This window comes from Chionomys nivalis, chromosome 21 (genome assembly GCF_950005125.1).
Source record: "Chionomys nivalis chromosome 21, mChiNiv1.1, whole genome shotgun sequence".
Classification (NCBI taxonomy): domain Eukaryota; kingdom Metazoa; phylum Chordata; class Mammalia; order Rodentia; family Cricetidae; genus Chionomys; species Chionomys nivalis.
Window position 1 is genome coordinate 30599804 of NC_080106.1, and position 22294 is coordinate 30622097.

A 22294-nucleotide genomic window follows, 5' to 3' on the forward strand; every position below is an offset into this window, starting at 1 on the left:
AAAAGGAGTAGACTGCAAGAAATAATCAAACTCAAGGCTGAAATCAATAAAAATAGAAAAATACAAAGAATCACTGAAACCAAGAGTTGGTTCTTTGAGAAAAATCAATAAGATATATAAGCTCTTATCCAAACTATCTAAAAAAGACAGAGAGAATATTCAAATTAACAAAATTAGAAATGAAAGTAGGGACGTCATAATAAACATGAAGAAACCCTGATAACCATAAGGACATACTTTAGAAACCTGTACTCCATCTAATAGGAAACGCTAAAAGAAATGGATACTTTGATGCATACCACTTACCAAAGTTAAGATCAAGTAAACAATTTAAATAGACTTACTTATAGCCCCTGATGAAGTAGAAACTATAATTAAAAATACCCCCTCAAGAAAAGTCCACTTGGTTTTAACATAGAATTCTATCAGACTTTATTAGTCAGGATTCTCTAGAACAACAGAATTTATAGAATGAATATATATAGATATAGATATATATACTAATATAGTGAAGATAATGGCTACACAACTCATTGAGCATAGAGAGGTTGAGATAGTACCTACATAGAGCCTTCCCCTTTATGTGTTAGTATTTTTGGAACAGGAAGGTATTCTGACGCTACCAAAGAAAAAACGTAAACACCAACCCAGTTACGAAACCTTTGATCTAAGATGGTGTACTACCTGCACGATATTCTAGTGCAATAGTGGCACAAGCTCGTGGGAGCAACCAATCAATGTATTATTTGATTGAAGGCCCACTCCATGAGATGGAACCCATAGCAGACATTGCTTGGGTTACCAAGAACCTGAAACTAGATATCCCAGGGACCTATGGTAAAACCAAATACGACTGTCAAAAAAAAAAAAAAGTAGCAATAAAATGCCTATTAATGACATTCTGGACATTCTGCTATATTGATAGATCAGTGCTCAGCCATCATCCCAGAAGCTTCCTCTGCAGCACATGGGAATACTGAGACCTATATCCAGACATTCATTATACAGAGAGTGGGGTACCTTTGAACACTTAGCCCTTAATGGGATGTCTCCTTTAAATCCCTCCCCCTCGGGTCTTAGGGAGCCATAAAGAAGAGATGGAATGATGTAGGAGGCAGAGTAAGGGCCAGAGGGGTTGGAGAACACCAAGAAAACAAGGCCCTCTAAATCAACACGAGCCGAGCTCATATGAACTCACGGAGCCCGAAGCAGCATACCCAGGGCTACAGCAGTCTGCGCCTAATCCTGAGGATCTAAATTCAATCCCTAGAACCCACCGGACAGTATGAGAGAAACAACTCATGAAAGTTGCCCTATGAACTCCACGTGCATACTGTGGAATGCACACACACTCACATAAGGAAAAGGAAAAGAAAAAATGATTAGACTAGACTAAAGATGTAACTGAGAGGTACAGCTCTTGCCTAGAGTCCAGGTCTCAAGCTCTAGTACCACAAATAAAAAGGAAGAAACTGACTCTGTTTATAACCGGCATACAGCCAAGCGCGGAAGCCAAGGCTCTGAGCATCCTCACCTCCATTCAATAAATTGAGAGCCTGTTAACGCCTGACACACTTCTAAAATCTAGCCTTGAGCCTGTAGCCAGGGATTAATGAATGTTCAAACTGTCTCTCTCTCTTTTGTTCAATGGTCCCTCACACTCTTTGGTCGAAGAAACTCTGGGGTCACTTGCTGTTGAAATGAATTCAGGAACAAAGATAATGAAGCCAAATAGCTTTGGCCCACTGCCCCCGAGGACAAAGATGCCAAACTTCTTAACGCTCTTTCTAGGAGAAAGGAACAGTGTTTGATTTGGCCAAGAGATCATGCCTAAAAATAACTGGATAAACGTGTTGGCAGGGAGCCAAGTTGGCTCAGAACTATGTTGTAGGTTTGAGAAGCTGGTGCGGTCCGAGGATGACAGTGTCTTAAAAACTACAATTCCCAGAGTGTCGTGCAGCCTCTGCCAGACGGGTGGTCACGTGACCCAAGCTCACGTGTTTCCAAAGTCGGCTCGGAAAAGACGACTGCGAGGTTTGTGAACGGAGGTACGGGCGGTGCCAGGTGGGGCTGTAGGGTTTCTGGGTCCTTGGAGTTCCCCATGTCTGCCGCGACCAGGTTCCCGCTGGGCTCCAGAGCCATCCTCTCTGGTGTCCTCTGTTGCACCGGCCCAGCCACGCCTTAGGCTGGCGACTCTCCACTCAGGCCAGGATCGAGTCAGCTTAGACAGGCAACCCACCGCTTTTACGTCATGCTTGGGGCTCACCCAAGCCCACCCTGACCGGGTGCTCCCTTCCCCACCTCCCATGCAATTAAACTTCATGCTTCAGTGTTGGCCCCAGGTTGGACTGGGAAGCGGGTAAGACCCATTCCATTTCTGACCTAAGCATCAATGTATCGTGGTTATAGTTCTGGCCCTGCTAAATGTTCATTGTGACCTTAACGTAATTTCTTTCCTCCGTGGGCCTTTGCCCTATCTGATGTGGCACTCCACTCTGTATGGGTTATTCAGAACTACTCCTTGTAACCCCACCTTCACCCCTGTAGCCAGCTGCAAAAGGTCAAATTCTTTTCTGTACTGACTGCAGGTTTTAGGTAAAGCCTTGAGAAGAGCTTGAGGCCAAAAAGGGATGTGAGGAGACTCGGATCCCATACCTTTAGGCTGAGAGAACAACGCTCTTCTAGGATAGCAGGTAAGCTGGGAACAGTGGGGCTGATTAATTGGGGTAGGGGTGAGAGCTCTTAGACCAGTGAGAGTCCAGGGGGTGGAATCATTCAACCTGAGCTTGTTTGCTTTGTTTAGTTAGCTAGTTAGTTAGGTTAGTTAGTTAGTTAATTAGTTAGTTGGTTTTTTGAGACAGTGTTTTTCTGTGTAGCTTTGGAGCCTCTCCTGGAACTCACTCTGTAGACCAGGCTGGCCTGGAACTCAGAGAGATCCACCTGCCTCTGCCTCCTGAGTGCTGGAATTGAAAGCGGGGGCCACCACCGCCAGCTCAACGTGAGCTTTTGTATGGTTGCAGGAGAGGCTGGTAGATGGCACAGGACTGGGGCAAGGGTGCCAAAGGGAAGCCTGCTTCTTAGAGAGAGCCTTGGGACCATGTGACCATGTCTGTTTCCTTGGTGTTAGCAATGTGGCACGGGTGGCCTTAGACCTGTCTGGATCTGTGCCTGGACCTGGGGTGTCCCCAGTCTGCCTTTACTACTCACCACTGAGACTTTGCTGAGTTGGCTGGGGCAGATTGCATAAGAGGAACCAGTCTGTGGCTAGACTGACGTTTCTGACTCAGGCCCAGCAGACGTGTGTGCACTAGGACTATGTCCCTTAGATGTCCCAGAGCACCTGAACTTTTCTCTTCCTTCTGGGGGTGATGTCGCCAGCTTTGTCCACCATCAGAAGGAACACTTGGGAAGCATCCCCAGGGGCCTCAAGTCTATTCTAGACTCCCAAATGGAATGACCTTATTTAGAGGGGTGCCTTAGGATAAACATTGGTTGTGTCAGAATCTTTGCCTTTGGGGGGAAGAAATGGTATTTTTTTTTCAATTATAGAGAATGAGAATATGAATGAATGAATGAACAAATGAGTGAGCCATGGTTACTGAGTAGTCAGAGAACAACCTTCAGGAGGCCATTCTTTATTTCCACCACGTGGGTCCTAGGGATCGAACTCAAGTCATGAGTCTTGCTTGCAAACACATTTACCCGTTCAGCCATCACACCAGCTCCCAAATGGCAACTGCTGGGGATTGGCTCCCAGGCCTCATTTAAGGAAGCACAGGCTCTACCACCTCCAGCCTGGTAATGCTTACTAATATCAGCCTGCTCTTCATAAGAATAAGCCATGAAAAGACATACTGGACTGAAGCTGGGCGGTGGTGGCACACACCTTTAATCCCAGCACTCGGGAGGCAGAGGCAGAAGCAGGAGGATCTCTGTGAGTTCGAGGCCAGCCTGGTTTACAAGAGCTAGTTCCAGGACAGGAACCAAAGTGACACAGAGAAACTCTGTCTTGCAAAACAAAACAAAACAAAAAAGACTTACTGGACTGAAGGGACTTCCCCAAGGTCGTGCACTTAGGAAGTGGTCAGGTCAGCTAGGCTTCAGGCCTCTGGGTCTAAATGAGAGCATAGCCCCTCCTAGCTCAGGTATGATTTTTTAGTTTAAAACTTTTTGAGACAAGGTTATACTATATAGCTCTCCAACCCCCACCCCAACTTCCGCCCACCCACCCCAAGCTGGAGAGATGACTCAATGGTTAAGAGCACTGTCTGCTCTTCCAAAGATCCTGAGTTCAATTCTCAGCACCCACATGGTGACTCACAAGCATTTGTAATGAGATCTGGTGCCCTCTTGAGGAAGAGACCTGGTCACTCGTCCTCATCAACTTAGACCATGAAACCCAATATGGACAAGTTCAACAGAACCACCATATACGGACTGCCCATATATGTTTCAGCACTACCAGGGCATAAATATATATATATATATATATATATATATATCCCAGTAGTAGTTATGTGGTCCAAGCTGACCTTGAACTCACAGCAGTTCTCCTGCCTCTCAATTACTAAGATTTCAGGCATGAACCACAGTGCTCACCTTAGGGCTGCTCATGGTGTGGCCTTAACTTTGGCTCTTTAAGAAGCATTATTCCTCTTGGCGGTTCAGACCGGCACTGAGCTGCAAGGACACTCGTTTTCAGAGCTGGGCTCCTGAAAGCATTTCATGATTGGAAGAAGAGTGGACCTCCTGGCTTTCAAGGAAAAACCAAGGCTAAAGGAAAGCCTGCAGTTAGGCCGTGCTTTTCCAGGGACTGAGAAGATGACAAACTTATAATTTATCAGTTCAGCAGGCCCAGGACAGAGGCAGAGGCAGATGACTGTTCTAGGCCACATAAGAATGTTCTAGCAATGTTGATGTTATTTGGTCTTTGTTCATTCAGTTGTGTCTGTGTCTTTTTTTTTTTTTAAGATTTATTTATTATGTATACAACAGTCGGCCTCCATGGATGCACACCAGAAGAGGGCGCCATATCTCATTACAGATGGTTGTGAGCCACCATGTGGTTGCTGGGAATTGAACTCAGGACCTCTGGAAGAACAACCAGTGCTCTTAACTACTGAGCCATCTCTCCAGCCCCTGTGTCTGGTTTTTATGTTTGTTTGTTGTTGCTTTGTTTTTCAAGACAGGATTTCTCTGTGTAACAGTCTCCTGGAGCCCATTCTGTAGACCAGGCTGGCCTTGAACTCACAGAGTGCTGGGGGATTAATGGTGTGTGCCACTACCGCCCAGCTTGTGTCTGTGTACAGTAGATCAGAGGAAACTTGTGGGAGTTGTTTCTCTCCTTCTACCATGTGGGTCCCAGGAGTCAAACTCAGGTCATCGAGCTTGGCACCGGCCATCTTTACCGCTAAGCCGTCTCAGCAAGCCTGGTTTTGAATCCCAGCCACCAGTGACTGCCGCATGACCAAGGGTAGCATGCACAATGCCTGGGCATCAGACTCTTTGATGTCAGTCCTGTCGACTCAGTTGTGACTTGTAGTAACAATAACCACATGTCTGGCCTCACATCCGTTTGGTCTGGCTAGGGGAAGCAAGCCTAGGGCACACGGGGCTTAGCACACAAGCAAATGATGGAAGGAAATGGGTCTGGTTAGGCCCAGGCTCTGTAATGACTCAGAGAAGGACTCAGTGAGTGGCCGATAAAGGGGGAAGAGATGGAACCTGTGAGTGGCCAGCAAAGGAGCTGGGAATATTCCAAACACACAATTAGGAATTATCTTTCTGGACCAGTGAGATGGTTCAGTGTGTAACAGAATCTGCCAAGCTACATGATCTGAGTTCAGTCCCCTGGGCCCACATTATGAAAGGAGAGCATGGGTTCCCAAAAGTTACCTTCTGACCTCCACACAAGCACACACACAACAAATAGAAGAAACACAAATCTCCATACAAATACACACACACACAAAACAGATAGATGAAATGCAATTTAAAAAATGATTTTCCGGGGGCTGGAGAGATGGCTCAGTGGTTAAGAGCATTGCCTGCTCTTCCAAAGGTCCTGAGTTCAATTCCCGGCAACCACATGGTGGCTCACAACCATCTGTAATGGGGTCTGGTGCCCTCTTCTGGCCTGCAGACATACAGACAGAATATAGTATATATAATAAATAAATAAATATTTTAAAAAATGATTTTCCTAGCACTGAATGGTGATGGCACACGCCTTTAATCCCAGCACTGGGGACACAGAGACAAGCAGATCTCTATGAGTTCAAAGCTAGCCTGGTCTACAAAGCAAATTCTAGAACAGCTAAGGCTACATAGAGAAGCCCTGTCTTGGGGGGGGGGATATAACATTTTCCTGCTAGCGGCAGACTTCTTTAATCTCAGCACTCAGGCAAAGGCAGAAGGATCTCTGATTTTGAGGACAGCCAGGACTATAGAGAGCCCTTGTCTAAAATCTTAACAAAACAAAAAAACCCAAAAATAACAACAAAAAATTACAGAGGATCATTATGGCAGGGATTGCCATATGGGAGATGAGAGAGCTGACCTGAATTTCGAAGGACCTTGAAAGCCATGCAGTCTGGGTTGCAGGAAAGCATGCCAGGCTGAAATGCAGTGAGGCTCCGTAGTTCGTAGTAGCAGCTCTATTGGGACTGTGTGGTGTTCAGACAGCTTGGGAAGCCAGGGATCTAGGTCCAGGCTGTGTTGCAGCTTGCTCGTGGACCATCCTGGGCCAGTGCTTCTGTTTCGCTGATCACAGAGCTGCCAGAGGACCAGATGATCTCAGGTGTGTCTGTGACACACCTGTCCCCTGGGGCTTCTCCGGGTGCTGGCATTGTAGCAATCCTGTCTTCTGCATACTGAGAGTTGGTAGACAAGTGCTCCATCAGAGCCTCTCGGTATCCCCAGCCTCTCCCATGCTTTTGTTTCATTTTCTTTTTTGAGACTGGGTTTCTCTGAGTCACCTTGGCTGTCCTGGAACTCGCTCTGTAGACCACGCTGGCCTCGAACTCAGAGATCTGCCTGCCTCTGGAGCGCTGGGGTTAAAGGTGTGCACCATCCCCACCCAGCCCCACTATCAAGTGTAGGTCTTATTTACCTTTCTGGCCTGTAAGAGTGAAACAAATTGGGTGTGCAGCTGGCATGTTTCTGTGTCTGTCACCCACACACTGTGACCTCAGTGCACAGAGCACAATGCACAGAGCAGCACCTGCATCTTAGCCTTGAGTTCATGCCATGCAGTTGGTTACTGCCTGGTACTTGTGCAGATCCTAGCCAAGTGCTCTGGGAAAGTCACTGTTTCCGGATAAACATAATGTCTGCCTTTCTTTGTCTTGCCTAGGTCAACTAGAGTTCCCCGGAGTAGTAGCCCTAAGGGGGCAGTTACTCTCTCAGCTACCCCGGGAATGTGGTCGTGAGGCAGAACCTACAGCTTTTGGAAGAAAAGTAGCCTTGGACCATGGCCCAGGTCAGCATCAACAGTGACTACAGTGAGTGGGGTTCCAGCACTGATGCTGGGGAGCGGGCCCGCTTGCTGCAAAGTCCCTGTGTGGACATGGCCCCCAAGAGTGAGGGGGAGGCGTCTCCTGGAGATCCAGACAGAGGCACCACGTCTACGCTTGGAGCCATCTTCATTGTTGTCAATGCCTGCCTGGGTGCAGGATTGCTCAACTTCCCAGCAGCCTTCAGCACCGCTGGGGGTGTGGCAGCTGGCATCGCCCTGCAGATGGTGAGTGTGCTGGCGGCAGAGGTAGGCAGTGCCCGTGGGCTCTTTGATTGGCAGGGGAGGCTTTGAATCAGAGTTAAGCGATTGCGGACATACGCTGTCATTCTTCCCTCTCTTGTAACTGATAGACATTACCAATCTATTCCAGAACTTTCTTTTAAAGCTACCATCCAAAACCAATACAAGAGAGAATGAAAAGAGTAGGGTAGATGAGGGAAAGAAAGAGAGGGAGCTGGTGAGATGGATCAGAGGTTAAGAGCACTGGCTACTCTTCCAGAGGTCCTGAGTTCAATTCCCAGCAACCACATGGTGGCTCACAACTATTTGTAATGAGATCTGTTGCCTTCTCTTGGCGTGCAGGGATACACGCTGGCAGAATGCTGTGTGCATAATAAAGAAATCTTAAAAAGGGTGGGGAGGGGAATGAAGCCTAAGTCAGGTATCAGAACTCTTCACACTGAGGCCAGTTATGATCAAAAGCCTTCCTAACAATGAGAGAGGTTTGAACGTCATCTGCATATTTAATTTTTTGCCTTTTGAGGTGGCTCTTGTATCCCAGGCTGACCTTGAATTTTCTCCGGAACCAAGGATGACCTTTAACTTGATCTCCTGCTTCCCCAGCCCAAGTGCTGGGATTACAGATAAGTGCCTTCGCACTTGGCACTTGGCTTTGTGCAGTACTGGGGGTCAAGTCCAGGAGTTCAGGCATGCTGCACAAGCAAGCACTCTATCAGCCGACCTACATCCCCAACCCTGAATCCCCAACACTTGGGTTTTTAGGTGTTATATTTGTGGTTATGTTTAAATTAAAGAAAGACCGTTATGTTTTAGAATTACTGAAATGTTTACTATTGAAGTAAAAAATTGTGTTGACTTCAAAATACAATGGAGAGATGATAAAATGGGAGGAAAAAAATCTGCCACGAGAGCTACTGTAGAGGGGCATGCCTGTAATACCAACACTCAAGAGGTAGAGGCAAGAAGGCCCTCATGAGTCCAAGACCAGCTTGTACCACATAGTAAATTATAATCCAGCCTCCAGCCTTGGCTACCAAGTGAAACTTTATCTCTACAAACAATTTTTTTAAAAAAAAAAAAAAAAAAAAGGAAAAAGAAAGCAAAGAAAATCATAAATTGGTTCGAAGCTGAGTTTGAAGCTGTTTGGGGTCCACCCCATTCTCATTCTGTTTGCATGTTCGAAATTTTGAATGAAGCTCTTTTCGTTTTATTTGTTTTTGTTTTTTAATTATTGTATGTGTATGCATGTTTCGCCTACTTGTATGATTGTGAGCCACATGCATGCAGTGCCAGTGGAAGCCAGGAGAGGGCATCAGATCCCCACGGAATTGAGTTACAGATGGTTGTGAGCGCCCCCCCCCCCCATAGATGCTGGGAATTGACCCCAGGTCCTCCGAAAGAGCAGCCAGCACTCTTAACCACTGAGCCATCTCTCTAGCACCTGAAACTCATTTTTAAAGAAAATTTCAACTCGGTAACCTCTAGTAATCAGTTAAAATTGTCCTGCAGTATAAGACCCATTTGCAAACCTGCTATGGACAGTGGTGTAAAAGATGCCAAAACAGAGCTCATGACACCTTTCCCACACCCTTTCCTCTCTTCCTGCCTGCAGGGCATGCTGGTTTTCATCATTAGTGGGCTTGTCATTCTGGCCTATTGCTCCCAGGCCAGCAATGAGAGGACCTACCAGGAGGTGGTGTGGGCCGTGTGTGGCAAGCTGACGGGCGTGCTGTGTGAGGTTGCCATCGCGGTCTACACCTTCGGCACCTGCATCGCGTTCCTCATCATCATTGGGGACCAGCAGGACAAGAGTGAGGTTCTTCCCCAGCCTGAGTTCCTGGGGTAGCGGGGAAAGAGTGCTCCACACTAGGCCTTGCCCTCTCTTCACGTCCTGCTCCTTAGAGGGAAATCTTAGGACCCTGCCAAAGCCAGAGGGCCACATCCTGAATGGCCTGGTATGACATTCGCTCCTTCTTCCCCGTGCAGTTATAGCTGTGATGACAAAGCACCCTGAAGGGGCCAGCGGCAGCCCCTGGTACACAGACCGCAAGTTCACCATCAGCCTCACTGCCTTCCTCTTCATCCTGCCCCTGTCCATCCCCAGGGAGATCGGCTTCCAGAAATATGCCAGGTTCGGAGGTCCCAACCCAGCCTGGGCCAGACAGAGGCTCTGATCAAAGGCAACTGGAGAGCCATTTCTGGTGGGGAGCCCCTCTCCCCATTGGCATCTTCCTTGGGGAGCAAGAACAGGCAAGCCAGGGCAGGCCAGAGCTTCAGAATCCTAGGCCCAGGACTTTGCTTTTCTGTTCACATCAAGGAAGATAGTGGCCTTTTGTAGCATTGGAAGGTGTGATCAAAAAGTCCTTGTCAGAGAAGGGATTGGTGATGCCTGGCAGTGTAAGGGCAGGTGCTGGCCAGGGCTTTGGCTTTTCTGGAATCTGAGAGTTGGTGATCTTAGTGTTGTCAGCATGGCTGGGACTTCCATGGAGTTCGGGGAGAGAGGTTTGGCTTCCTAGCCCTATATCTGAAAAGCTGTGGGGGTTGGGGCTGTTTCATACTTGGCCATCTCCAGGGTTTCCTTAAACGTTAGCACCCCAGTCTCTCCATACTCCTCCCTTTACCCCAGAATCTCTTAGTTCTCAGATGCTAGGCCCACAGGCTGGCCAGCTGTAAGCCCTTGCCACACCTGGGCTGCTCAGGCTGAGCTTGTACTGTACATTGGAGCCCGGTTCCTGAATGTGGTCTCTGAGCCAGCGCATGTCCCCTGACTAAAATGCTACAGCCTCCTCCCTGTGGCAGGTCTCTCTGCCGCTTGTTTCTCCTGAATCCCTAGAGCAAGGATGGGTACGTCTGAGCATGGGGTCGGACAAGGGGTGCCTGGGCCTGGGAAGCAGGAAGTCAAATCTCTCGTTCCTGACAGTTTCCTGAGTGTCGTGGGCACTTGGTACGTCACCGCCATTATTATCATCAAATACATCTGGCCAGATAAAGAGATGCGCCCAGGGGACATCCTGACCAGGTAGGTGAGGGTCTCTGGAAATGCATGGGGTAGAAGCTGCTACCCAGATCAGGCATCTGAAGGTCACACGGTCAGTCATTGTAGGAAGGAGGGGAGAGGGCCTGTCCAGCATGTAGCGGATGCCACCATGCAATGCAAGGTCCCGACCTGGGGAGAGTTCCAGGGGGAAAATGGCACATTTTCCCAATTATTCTTTTTGGATTTATCAGACTGGGACTCATGTAGCTCAGACCAGGCTCAAATTTACTATGCAACCTAGTCTTGAACTCCCAATCCTCCTGCCTCTACCTCCAACTGCTGGAGTCCCAGATACACATCAGCGTGTCCAGCCTTCCCATACCCCTTTTGTTTTTAAAAGAACAGTTCAGGAAAGCAAAGTCCTAGTTCAGGAGCCAGGAATTCTGGACTCTGGTCCTAAGGATGGCTTTTTAGAGACTGTCTCCTGAATTTTACATAGACACGGGTCCTCTGCCCGTGTGTGTTCATGTGTGGGATGCTGGTTGTCAGAGGTTGGTGGAAGAATGAAGAAAGGGCGATGTGGACAGTTGGTGACCCTGTGGGATTCACAGGCAATTCCATTGTGTTTGCCAACAGACCAGTTTCCTGGATGGCCGTGTTCAATGCCATGCCCACCATCTGCTTCGGATTTCAGGTGCCAGCACCAGGGTCCCTGCTGTCCCATTAGCTCACTTCCCCACCCTGGGAGGACCCTCAGATTATGGATGGGATGGTAGGATTCCTGGGAGGACGGATGAACCAAGGGCCCCTGGCTTGTCCCTTATCCCTGGGGCCTTTGAAACCTGGAGATGAGGTCACTTCCCCACGATGACCGTACCCTTCACCTGGACAGTGCCATGTGAGCAGTGTGCCCGTCTTCAACAGCATGCAGCGGCCAGAGATAAAGACCTGGGGTGGAGTGGTGACAGCTGCCATGGTCATAGCTCTGGCTGTCTACATGGGCACAGGTGAGTGCTCTCCTCCAGAGGCCAGACTTGGTGTGCTCCCACTCCCTCTTGAGTCCCCAAAGTTTCTGGTCTAGCTTTCCTCAGGAAATTCTCTGCACTTTTAGCTGGGTGAGCACTTCGGTAAACATTGACTTCAACTCTCATCAAGGTGAGAGTGTTCTGCCTGCTCACGGGTTCTATTCCGATGCTAAGTGGCTATCAGAAGGAAAGGTACCCCCAGTGTGAGGTTGCTACAAGGATTATGCAGGGAACTGGCCCAGGCCCTGGTGGGATCGACAGTCTTGGAGAAACGGTTCTATTTAGGTAATAATGAAAAAAGAATTCCAGGCAGTGGCTGATGAAACCAGGAAGTGGGGGATGGGACTGAGTAGGGGTGGCATTCACAGAAGGCTCCTCTCTAAAGATGTGGCACCTGGAGAGACCCATGAGGGAAAAGCCAGACTGAAGAAGAGCATTCCACAAGAGAGAAACCACAATGTAGGGCACCTGGGGAAGGAATGCCGGGGTATAAGAAGTTGGTACCTATGAGACTGGGCAGCCAAGGGGAGAGCAATGGATGCTGCCGGGAGCCTAAGAGGATGCATTTCTTGGGTGGGAAATGACCGGTCAAATCTTTTGGCTGTTGTGTGGGTTAATTTGGGCAGGAGAGATGAACTGGGAGTTATCCTCTCGTGGTAGGAGATGAGGGCAGGAGCTGCCTGGGCTCAAGTTGTCCCAGCCTCTGAAGCTACCGTAAGAAACACAAGAGGCTGGGGCTGGAGAGATGGCTCAGTGGTTAAGAGCATTGCCTGCTCTTCCAAAGGTCCTGAGTTCAATTCCCAGCAACCACATGGTGGCTCACAACCATCTGTAAAGAGGTCTGGTGCCCTCTTCTGGCATACAGACAGAATATTGTATACATAATAAATAAATAAATATTTAAAAAAAAAAAAAGAAAGAAACACAAGAGGCAAACAGGCAAAGTCCCTCTTGCCATGGGTCCCCTGTTCTGGCTGGTGACAGGGGATTTAGAGAGAGGTGATCTGAAGAGAACAGAGCAGGATGGGAAACAAGTGACTGGGGTGGGGGTGACTGGATGGGCAGGGCAGCGTTCTCTGAGGAGGGGACATCTGAGCTGAGACCTGAGTAGTGTGGTGGCAGCACAGTGGTTTGAGCAGATGCAGTGGTTTGTGTGGAAGTTAGAGAGACAAGTGCAAAAAGCACCCGTGTGTGCTGCTGGGCTCCAGCAAGCAACACCTGGAGGCAGGAAGTGGGGCGTCTGCTCTCACCTCCCAGGCTGCTCCAACACTCCCATCTGGAGTAGACGGTCCACCCTCACTCTCCCTGGTCCACCCTGACCTTTCCCTTTGTCCTTGCCCATAGGCATCTGTGGCTTCCTGACTTTCGGAGCTGCTGTGGATCCAGATGTGCTCCGGTCCTACCCCTCCGAGGACGTGGCTGTGGCCGTTGCCCGAGCCTTCATCATCCTGAGTGTGCTCACCTCCTACCCCATCTTGCACTTCTGTGGGCGGTGAGTCCCTTCCCCATGCTGTCCAGAGCCCCCCGGGAGCCTGCACAATACATGGCCTTATGGGGAGCCCGTTTTGTGTCAAGGAAAATTGAAGCCAACAGAGAGAATCTGAGTCTAGGATGCCCTTCTCCCATACTCCATGCCAGGTCTTATTGGTTCCAGAACATTCTGTGAGCCCTGTAAGGATCTCCAGTCTATATCCTATCCTGAGCCTTTATATATTCCCAGCCAACATTTTGTATACCCCAATCCATTCCCTTTATGGGAATTATGGCATCCATGTCCAGGTGAAGAGGCAAAGTCTTGTAGCCCATAACAACCAAGGACAGTGATGGTCACAGATGAGGACCCAAGCTCAGGGACCACAGTTGCCCATTCAGGATCTCCCCCTCCCTGCACTAGCCAAAGCACCCTGAGCCCCTCCTCATGTGAGCAGGGCTGTGGTGGAAGGCCTGTGGCTGCGCTACAAGGGGGTGCCGGTGGAGGAGGACGTGGGGCGGGAGCGGCGACGCCGAGTCCTGCAGACGCTGGTGTGGTTCCTGCTCACCCTGCTGCTAGCCCTCTTTATCCCTGACATCGGCAAGGTCATCTCAGTCATCGGAGGCCTGGCAGCCTGCTTCATCTTCATCTTCCCAGGTACACACCCCAGGTGCCCCTATCTTCCATACAGCAGGACCTCCCTAACCTTAGCTGGGGACTCAAAACCTGCTGGCAAAAGTAACCATCGTTTTCTGTTGCTCGCTGACCTGGCTCAGCTATATGCTGCCATGGCAACACTGACTCCTGGTTGGAAGGTTGTGATCTCTGTTTTACTGATGAGATGTGAGGCTAGAGACAACTATTGACAGCCCATTTGAAGCCCAATAGGCCCAGGTCCAGGGTCTCTACTCCCACCCTTTATTCAGGTGTGTGGACCCTTGACCCTCGGGATCTGGGTACCCTATTCCAGTCCAGAGGAAGGAAATCCCAGTGGTGGCACCTTGAGACTGAAGTCATGAGATCCAAATTCTAGACACAGGTCAGCTGCAGATCCCCTAAAATCCCACCTGTCTGTCCAGCTATGAGTTCTACTACACCCAGCTTGTTTCTGTCCAGTAACCTCGAAAGCTCTTCCCATTGGACGTGGAGCAAGGGAGCCACGTCTGCTCTGGAGTAGGCAAGATGATGTGAGAGATACCACTGAGTCACATTCAGTATGTCCTCTTAGCTCTGAGATCTGAATGTAACCCAAAGGGTTCCTGTTATCTGCTGGCCTGTCTTGGGAGAGCAGAGGCCAGGTGTCCAGCTTGGTATGGGTGATGGTTGACAATCTGGATTTCAGGATCCCTAGTAGAGGAAACAGGCCTTTCTTCATCATCACCCCTACCTCCTGGCTGGGGCAGGGGAGAGGGGCGGGACTGGTCTGGGGGAGGGACCCCATCGTCTCTTCCAAACTCAGTGTTACCTCTTGTCTGTCTTCTAGGGCTGTGCCTCATTCAGGCCAAACTGTCAGAGATGGAGGAGGTCAAACCAGCCAGGTAAAGCAGGGGCAGCTGAGCAGCCTTTTAGGGAGATGAAAAGGGACCTTAAAATAGGCAAGGGGTCAGCTGGACAGTGGTGGCACACACTTTTAATCCCAGCACTTGGGAGGCAGAAGCAGGAGGATCTCTGTGAGTTCAGGACAGCCTGGTCCACAGAGTGAGTTCCAGGACAGCCAGGGCTCCACAGAGAAACCCTGTCTCAGAAAAAGAAAGAATGCATGCTGTTCAATCCTAAGACCAGAGTCCGATCCTAGCATCCATGTAACAAACCAGGCATCCCACAGATGCCTGTGACTCCAGCTCTGATGAATTCCTCTGGCCTCCACACATGCACCTACACATGTGCACGTACATTCATACACACACACACAAACTTCTTTTTTTTTTAATTTTTTTTAATATTTATTTATTTTATTATGTATATAGTATTCTGTCTATGTGTATGCCTGCAGACCAGAAGAGGGCACCAGACCTCATTCCAGATGGTTGTGAGCCACCATGTGGTTGCTGGGAATTGAACTCAGGACCTTTGGAAGAGCAGGCAATGCTCTTAACCGCTGAGCCATCTCTCCAGCCCCACAAAAAGTTCTTGGTGAAAAAAAAAAAAAGTTCTTGGTGCTTGGAAGTATGCCTTAGTAACAAACCATGTACTTGTCACGTATGAAGCCCTGGGTTCAATCCTCTAGTATCACTCCCCGAATTATGGAGCTCTAATGTATATTTTTGCAATGGGTAATCTGAACTGCTTATAACAATTCATCCCGAGCGGTGGTGGCGCACGCCTTTAATCCCAGCACTCGGGAGGCAGAGGCAGGAGGATCTCTGAATTTGAGGCCAGCCTGGTCTACAGAGAGAGTTCCAGGACAGCCAGGACTGTTACATAGAGAAACCCTGTCTCAGAAAAACAAAAAACAATTTCTGTACTACTGAAAGGCTTTAGAAGAAAAAGTGAGAGTCCCCTGCCAGGCATGCTCCTGACCTCAGTACCTGGAAGCCTGAGACAGGAATATTTCTAGAGTTCAAAACCAGCCTGGGCTACATGATTTCAGCCTATCCTGGGCTATATAGGTGGGTAAGTCTTTCTCTCACAGCCCACTTTACCCCTCTCCTAAAGCGTGTTTTCCTTATGGACTGTGACCTAAACTGTTTCTGTGCATGTATGTGTGATGACACAGAGCTGAGCAGTATACACAGGGCTTTGTTGGTATGTGCTTTTGTTGTTTGAGGCTGGAAAATTGCCATGAGTTTAAGGCCAGCCTGGACTTCAGAGTGGGACCTTGACTCAAACACTTAACACCACCAGGAGTCATCTGGTGAAGGAAAAGCTGTTTCTCTGAATAATAGTTGATAAAAGGTTTCATGCTTTAAAAAAAATTATTCCGGGGCTGGAGAGATGGCTCAGTGGTTAAGAGCATTGCCTGCTCTTCCAAAGGTCCTGAGTTCAATTCCCAGCAACCACATGGTGGCTCATAACCATCTGTAATGAGGTCTGATGCCCTCTTCTGGCCTTCAGGCATACATGCAGAAAGAATATAGTTCAGTGCAATAGTGCTCGCCTACAATATTTAAGGCCCTGGGTTCAGTCTCTGCCATGACAGGGGAGAGAGATGGGGGCAGGGAGGGATGGAGAAAGAAAAAAAGGAGGGGGGGTGGGAGAAAGGAAGGAAGAGCAAATGAATTTATCCCATGGCCATATTTGTATTTCAGTACTTGGGAGACTGAGACAGAAAGACAATGAGTTCTGGCCAGCCAGGATTATACAGTAAGACCATGCCTAAAAACATAAAACAAAAAGTTATTTATTGTAAAATTTAAAAACAGTAGCCAGGCAGTGGTGGTGCATGCCTTTAATCCCAGCACTCAGGAAACAGAGACAGGCAGATCTCTGTGAATTCAAGACTAGCCTGATCTACAGAGTGAGTTCCAGGACAGCTAGGGCTGTTACACAGAGAAATCCTGTCTCGGGAAAAATTAAAAAATAAAGTAAAAACAGACATATATTAAAAAAAATAAAAATTACATACTCACTCATAGGTGGTTTTAAACATAAAGCAAAGAAAGCCAACCTACAAACTACAATCTCAGAGAGTTTAGACAACAATACGCACACTAAGAGAGACTTACATAGATCTAATCTACATGGGAAGTAGAAAGTAGAAAAAGACAAGATCTCCTGAGTAAATTGGGAGCATGGGGACCTTGGGGGAGGACTGAAGAGGGGAGGGGAGAGGCAGGGAGAGGAGCAGAGAAAAATGTAGAGCTCAATAAATATCAATTAAAAAAAGGAAAAAATAAAAATTACCCTTCATCTCAATGCCAGTGATTTTGTTACGTGTGGTTATAGATGTCTGCCTTCTGCTTTTTTTCCTTCTTTATTTTTTATTTAAAATTCTCTCTCGTGTGCATGTGCTCATGTGTCCACAGAGGCTAGATGTATCCAGTCCCAGTCTCCCTGAGGCTGGAGCTACAGTAGTTGTGAGCCTCCTGATGTGGATCCCTAGAAGAGCACTGTGTGACCTTAACCACTGAGCCCTCTCTCAGCCCCTCTGTTTTTGTTGTTGTTGTTAATGTTATTTTGAACTCAACATCTCATTTCCTGTCACCTGTTTTTTCCTCAGGTCTTCCTATCGGAAGACTCACATTCTGCCATGGTCCTGCCTTGAGCATTAGTCCATCTAGGTCTTGGTCTCCTTAACTGTGAACTAGGGTCGCAAAGCTTTGTATGGGGAAGTTCATGGGAAGCCTGAGGTGTTCTGCCTACAGAAGTGGGGTGTCTGATTATATTAACTGTTATAGATAGGAGTCTACAGAGACACGGAAAAAAATGACTGAAACTCTTGTCCTCTGCCCTACAGCTGGTGGGCACTGGTCAGTTATGGAGTCCTTCTGGTCACCCTGGGAGCCTTCATCTTTGGCCAAACCACAGCCAATGCCATCTTTGTGGACCTGTTGGCTTGAACATTGCCTCTCAGCAAACGTGTGACCAAGAACCATCTCTCGGAGCTGTGGAGCTACCCCAAGTCCCACATCCTCTTCCAGCTGGTGACGTCTGGACACATTTCTCCAGGGACAGTCATGGGACAGAATCAACTGCAAATCTGTGGGCGGCTCCCGCCCAGCTGCCTTCCTGCTCCCCAACCTTGGCATTGTCATGGATGGTGGCAGGAGGTCTCACATCACAGGAGCATCAAACCTTTGGGACCTGAGAAGGGAGAAGGTCAGTGAGTCCCAGAAGAGAAAGACCATTCTGACTTCCTCTGGGGAAAAAAAAAAAATTGTATACTTAGGACTGGCATCCTTCACAGAGCTTGTCGGGACTGTGCTCAGTACCTCGGGGTTTAGTGCCTGCCTGTTTCGCTTAGAAGCCAGTGATGGCTTCTCCTGGGACCTGGCAACTTCCAAAGGAGACACTGACATCATATAATTATCCCTTCCCCTGTGGGCCTCCCCGTGAGTCTTTGGTAGCCTCCCAAGTTGTTAGGGTCCCTATCCTGACTTTATCCAAACCTAATGGGTCCAGATTGGGTATCCTCCTATGTCCCTAGACATCACTAAGTCAAATGTTTACAAATGGTGCCGGCCTGCCTCTGGGCTAGGGGCTGCCATTGCCATGGTGCTGTGAGCACTCCTCCGTTAGCTTCCCACATGGACAGAGGGTCTGCTGTCTTTTCAGAGGCTCTGGGTGAGTCACAGGCTTGAGACTTTCGGACCTTCCTTCCAGGCCAGGCTGCCCAAGGTCTTGGTGAAGTCCCAGCACCATTTCTTTGCTCCTCCAAACCTGCCCTCTCTCTTCCCCAGCTAAATCTAGCCCAAAAGCCCAGAAAGAACTTAGACTGGGGACCCTGGACATTTTTTTTTTTTTTTTTTTTTTTTTGATTTTGATTTTTCGAGACAGAGTTTCTCTGTGGCTTTGGAGCCTGTCCTGGAACTAGCTCTGTAGGCCAGGCTGGTCTCAAACTCACAGAGATCCGCCTGCCTCTGCCTCCCGAGTGCTGGGATTAAAGGCGAGCGCCACCATCGCCCAGCTCCTGGACATTTCTTGTACTATCTCCATCTTGACTCTAACTTCCATTCCCACACCCCACCCATCCCTCACCCTCTACTCTATCTCTTCTCTTTCATTCATGGATGGGTTTTGGCATTTGGCAGGGTAGGGATGGCACCAAACCCTGCCACGTCAGCTTGCCCAGCTCCACACATCTGTCAGTCCTGGCCTCAGAATCCCTCTGAGTCATAGCTGCCCCAGGTGAGGTCATACCAGACACTGTATTTTGAGGACCTTAACCTCCTGCCTACCCCTGCTCACTTTTATAAGTCCAGGTACAAAACTGATCTCCACATAATTTTCTCCATTTATTCTGCCTAAAACACCTATCCTAGAAGTGAAAGGGGGCCTTTGAGGCAGCCCCCGCCCCCCAACTCAGGTCAGTTCAGTAGAGGCGGCAGAAGCTCAGCATCCAGACTAGCTGAATTGCTCTTTTCCCATCCATTCCTGGTACCCATCCTCTGTGGTCCCACGATGGCTGTTTTCCCTCGGGTTCCAAGTGCTGCTTTCTAGGGACTGGCCAGGGGTAAAGCTGGGGCATAGCATAGAGACAGGCCAGCTGAGACAGCTGACTAGAAGCCAGCTTCAGCTTGATCTCAGGACCCCTTCCCTTCCTCTCCCTTGTCCTCTTCTAGTGTTTTCCTGCTCAAGCGCACTTGGAGAAGTGGGGACGGTTAATAAAGGTCTTACCCTGTTGAACTCTTGTCTCTTTTATTTTGTGCTTGGAACAGAGCCGAAGGCATAAATGGCAGGAAGGAGACCTGGGGTAGGACCCGTAGATGACAGTTGACTGTCTACAACCAGGAATGGGACCAGTAGGCTCTCTTGCCAAGCAAGAGTCTATAGAAGGTTCTGGATACCTCCCTCTCTGCCTCCCCTGAATCTTTCCCCATTGCCTGGTGAATGTCTTCTCTGTGCCCTACTTCTGTCCTAACTCAAACTCTCCCTCTGCTGAGCAGTCATACAGATCTGATGGCACCCAACATGGAAGTCCCAAGGAGAAAGTGTTTGAGCCACGTAGTGGTGGCTCACAAGCTTAATCCCAGCACTTGTGAGGCAGAGGCAGGAGAATCTCTGTGAGTTTGAGGCCAGCCTGGTCTACAGAGCTAGATCCAGAACACCCAGGACTGTTTTGTTTTGTTTTTAATTTATTTACTTTTATTTTTATGTGCATTGGTGTTATGCCCGCAGCTAAGTTTAAGATCTTGGAGCTACAGACAGTTGTTAGCTGTCATATAGGTGCTGGGATTTGAACCTGGATTCTTTGAGAAAGCAGTCAGTGCCCTTAACTGCTGAGCCATCTTTTCAGCCCCTAGACAGGGCTGTTTCACAGAGAAACCCTGTCTCAAAAAATCAAAAAGAAAAAGAAAATGGAGTGTTTGGATTGATCAGTATACACTTTCTGTCACTGGAACAAAGTGCTTGAGATCATCAACTTAAAAAGAGGGAAAGTTTATTTTAGTTCTTGACCACTTGGCCTTGTTGCTTTGGATCTGGAATGGCAAAATATGTCATGGCAGGAGCATGTGGCTAAGAAGGAATAAAAAACAATCGTGGCACACTTGTAATCCTAGCACTCAAGTGTGGGGGGAAAGGGAGATCTCCAGCCTTAAAACATAGAGAAACCCTGCCTGAAAAACTAACCAGGCAAGGTCTAGAATCCTCCTATGCCCTTCAGAGGCATACCCCTGTGACCAAACTTCCTTCCACCTCATATCACAAGATGGAGGGCTTTGCAGGGACATTCTGGCTCCAAATTACTGCAGAAGCCTTACAACCTGTCTGAGGAGTCCAGGGGGGGCTTGTTGGAGAAGGTGATGTTTGATCCGGCCCCTTACTCTTGAGTAGGGATTAGCTAAGTAGAGGTGGGGAGAACTTTCCAAGCAGTGAGCACTCTGAGTGTGGAGGTCCTGAAGAGGGAGAAATACAGCTTAAAGAACTAAGACGTGATTAGCGTAGGTGAACCTTGCCTAGGTGTGGGAGAGTGGCCAAGGTGGTGCATCTCTGGCTCCCCTTTAAGATTAGTCTAGACACCATGATCCCCACTACTCCCTCTGCTGCTCAGAAATACTCAAATGAGGGAGGGAACTCAACCTCCAAAGAGGAAGCTCTTCAAATGGGTCAGGGCGGCAGAACAGCTCTGGGCCTTCACGCTATCTTGACCGGGAGGCCATGTACTAGAGAATGTGTTTCTTCTCTCCGCACTCCCAGAGAGGGGAAAGGTAACACTCATGCCTCGCAGCCCAACTAACCCATCCATGCCTCAAACTGGAATTTCCCCATCTTGATGTGCCACGCCATGAAGCACTCGATCAATGCCTTCCCATGACACCGGAAGCTCCATGGTGCCTGACTCGCAGGAGCCAGGTGCTCAGCAGCTGCATGGAGAGCAGCACCTGTTGGACTCTCACATTTTGCTAACGCTTTATTACATCAGCTCCATACGGTGCAACTGAAGAAAGCCAAGGTGAGAGAAGTTAACTAGTTAGCTGGGGTTGCACAGGTCACGTCAATGGAGCCAGACAGCATTCTTATCACGTATAAGTCAACAAGGAACCAGAGAACACTCTCAGCCAGCACGATGACCTCTGACACCACAGGGCAAGCCAGGGACTCACAGTCCCCATTCAGGTACACACATCAGATCTCTGAACCCTCTCATCCTCTCTCAGCCAATCCACATCGAGTGGTCAGTGCCTTCTGGCTAGGGGACTGGGCAAGGTCCTCACCTCTCCAGGTCTGTTTATCTAAAAGGAACATAGTCACTGACCTCATCGGCATAACTCGCTGGGTAAAGCTGAGTCATAAAGATGGTGCCTGAGGCCTGGGGATTGCCTGCATCTGTAGAGCCCTTGCAAGACAGAAAGGGAGGAGGGGCAGAAGGAAGGGAGGGACAGAGGGAAGAAGGAAGGAAGGAAAAAGAAGAAAAAGTAGGGCACATTTCTTTCTTATTTATCTCAGGAAAATGCATGCTGGGTACTCCCCCTGCCTCTTGGACTTGGGGTGTTTTTCACACTCTAACACGCAAACAAATCATAAGTGAAGAGCCGCCTCGGATCGCTAGGCTATTGTTCTGCTTCAGCAGGTCTGAGGTGGTACCCATGTCTAACATTCCCATTAAGCAATGCTTCTGCTCTTGACAACACTGAGTGCCAGAGAGCCTGGTGATTGGAGCCGTCTTTGACCTCAGATGTGGGTTGATTCCCAAAGATGCCTCCTACACTGCCAGAACTCGGGCTTGGTTCACTACTCTGAGCCTCCTTTTGTTGAGCTATGTGAGCGGGCAGTGGTGCCACCTTATAAGTAAGACATGGAAATCTAAGATTAATTAATGCAGAGTGCCTGATAGGTACCATGTTGGGTGTTTCTCTGCAACTGCAGTTTCCCTCTCAGAAGATAGAGGTCGCCGTTGGGTAATTTCTGTTGATGGAGTTAGCGAGTTGGCACTTCCAGAGACTTCAAGTCTCTGAGTCACTAGA

The 22294-nt window shown here is 48.7% G+C and overlaps 1 protein-coding gene across 5 annotated transcripts; it reads left to right on the forward strand.

Moving 5' to 3' along the window:
• Positions 1 to 2005: 2005 nt before the first annotated feature.
• Slc38a7 (solute carrier family 38 member 7) lies at positions 2006 to 19501 on the forward strand. Of its 5 annotated transcripts, none has more exons than XM_057754140.1 (12): positions 2006 to 2034; positions 2589 to 2693; positions 7355 to 7741; positions 9369 to 9567; positions 9743 to 9887; positions 10677 to 10775; positions 11370 to 11427; positions 11626 to 11740; positions 13103 to 13250; positions 13687 to 13886; positions 14713 to 14767; positions 17626 to 19501. In XM_057754140.1, the coding sequence occupies exons 3-12, from the start codon at positions 7472 to 7474 to the stop codon at positions 17726 to 17728; spliced, it is 1392 nt and encodes a 463-aa protein (XP_057610123.1). In that variant the 5' UTR covers positions 2006 to 2034; positions 2589 to 2693; positions 7355 to 7471; the 3' UTR covers positions 17729 to 19501. The 5 variants fall into 5 exon arrangements, 4 of the variants coding, with proteins under 4 accessions (XP_057610123.1, XP_057610122.1, XP_057610125.1 ...); XR_009055754.1 differs by having other exon boundaries at positions 2009 to 2048; positions 13653 to 13886; positions 17626 to 17704; XM_057754139.1 differs by having other exon boundaries at positions 2009 to 2048.
• The last annotated feature ends 2793 nt before the right edge of the window (positions 19502 to 22294 follow it).

Bases quoted from the DNA above. Each gene is read 5' to 3' on its own strand.
- Slc38a7 (XM_057754140.1), top strand. From the start codon at position 7,472: ATGGCCCAGGTCAGCATCAACAGTGACTACAGTGAGTGGGGTTCCAGC. The intron at 11,428-11,625 runs GTGCCAGCACCA...TCACCTGGACAG, and splicing joins CCATCTGCTTCGGATTTCAG to TGCCATGTGAGCAGTGTGCC. The intron at 11,741-13,102 runs GTGAGTGCTCTC...CCTTGCCCATAG, and splicing joins GGCTGTCTACATGGGCACAG to GCATCTGTGGCTTCCTGACT.